Here is a 1,769-nt window from a genome sequence, read left to right as displayed (position 1 = left end):
CAGCTGGACACTTTCACAGTCAAGTCCCATTACTTGTTTTACTCTCTTCAGGTTCAGAAAGAACAAAACAGAACATGAGCAAATGACAAAGTCAGGCAACACTGGGATCATAAGCCTTAGATGAAGCGCAAAGAGATCCCAAGCAAGCCCAGCTCCTACTGACATCAGCTGGAGCAGAAGCTGCTTGGCAGGTCTGATTTCCAAGTCTATATGTCAACTACTAGTTTGTACCTTATTGTTCCTTCAGTCATTACTCTTTCTTAAAGATTTAAAATGGCCCAGAGTTTCCATAGCGATACCTATAATACCCTCTGGAAAAAAAGGGGAAATAATTTCTACCAAATCCTGAAAAAAGTGAGTTTCGGTAAAAGCTTCCCCAATGGGACATTCCACCACCACACGAGCCCTCCCCACCATATGAGCCCCCTCCCATGCCACCATAAGAACCGCCTGAGCCCATTCCATAGGAGCTGCCTCCACCACAGGAACCACCATAGCCCATTCCTCCACCTCCGGAGCCCATTCCTCCACTTCCAGAGCCCATTCCTCCACCTCCGGAGCCCATTCCTCCACCTCCGGAGCCCATTCCTCCCTCAATTTCAGGCATGGCAGTTCCCACAAAACTTTCCTGAGGGCACGAGCTGATAATGGGTCCTGGGAAAGTCACGACAACGGGTGGCGCGTACACGATTGCTCTTGAATCTGCGCATGAGCTGACACATGGTTCATTCCAACAGTTGACATATGGTTGCGGGCACGTCACTTCGCATGGCGCAGAACAGCGGGAGCTAAGCATCTGTCCACAGGAAGACATCGTTCCAGAAGGCAAGGCAACCTGAAAGGCAGAGCCTGCTAAAGTTATGGCCCAAGGAGTGAGAGAACAAACTGTGTTATAGTAACGTGGGTTGTGTAGAGGTGTTGAATGGTATCCGTCTGAACAGATGCAGATATGGATGTTGGAGCCATCTACACTAAACTTAAGAGTTAGTGATTGAAAAAAAAAGAATTAAAAATAATCACCATTTCTAAGGCACAATCCATTCTACTCCAAAGTAGTCTTGTGCATTACAGATCTCGCCAATCAAGTGAGATGAACCGCTGGGTAGAGACTTCCAAGTCTAATCCCACTCCTCTCTAGCACTCCATTGCCCTGTAGCCTATTCCCAAAATGAGTTTTGGGAATAACGTCCCTCTGTCCTTTTCTTACATCATTACCTTTGCTGTGCTTTTTGTCTGGGGGTTGGTCCTATATTGATAATGTTTTTGGTGTGTCCTGTCTCTGTAGACAGATGCCCAATTCCTAGGAATTGCTACCATCTACATTTTTCGAATTCCTATTCATTTTTTCCCGCCACACGTGGCGATGCCTATATTCACCCTATTTGCAAGTCACAGTTTCCAAGTAAACTGTTTCTAGAGAATAAGGTCCTACCCTAAAATCGGGTAGGATATATAACCTCATATTAACGCTACCTATAAATCCATGTCTATAATTATGAACTGATTCAGTTAAATCAGACTTACCCAGTCACCAAGAAGAATAAGTCAGCAGAGGCAGCTACAGCGACCTGAGTTACGAGCACTTTTATATGCTGTCATAGGGAATAGAAATTGGGAGATACCTTTACGCAATCATTCTCTACATCTTGTGAAACAGAATGTTTTCCCCTAGTGATGCCTGCCTTTGTTGCAACCATTTTGATTACATCTTATGATTATTAGATAATCTCCAGTCCCACACAGCACGATGTGCCCACTTTACCCATCTT

At 45.0% G+C, this 1,769-nt stretch overlaps 1 protein-coding gene across 1 annotated transcript; it reads right to left on the bottom strand.

Annotated features, from left to right (window-relative positions):
* Positions 1-268: 268 nt before the first annotated feature.
* On the bottom strand, positions 269-814 carry LOC118452705 (claw keratin-like). Its single transcript, XM_035898144.1, has 2 exons — positions 490-814; positions 269-426 (listed from the first exon to the last, which is right to left on the bottom strand). Exons 1-2 carry the CDS (start codon positions 812-814, stop codon positions 269-271), a joined length of 483 nt encoding a protein of 160 aa, XP_035754037.1.
* Positions 815-1,769: the final 955 nt, after the last annotated feature.

Source organism: Egretta garzetta, unplaced genomic scaffold, assembly GCF_000687185.1.
Source record: "Egretta garzetta isolate BGI_Z169 unplaced genomic scaffold, ASM68718v1 scaffold487, whole genome shotgun sequence".
In the NCBI taxonomy this organism is placed as follows: domain Eukaryota; kingdom Metazoa; phylum Chordata; class Aves; order Pelecaniformes; family Ardeidae; genus Egretta; species Egretta garzetta.
Note: the sequence above shows the minus strand (reverse complement) of the source record. Positions and strands in the feature narration are given on the sequence as shown.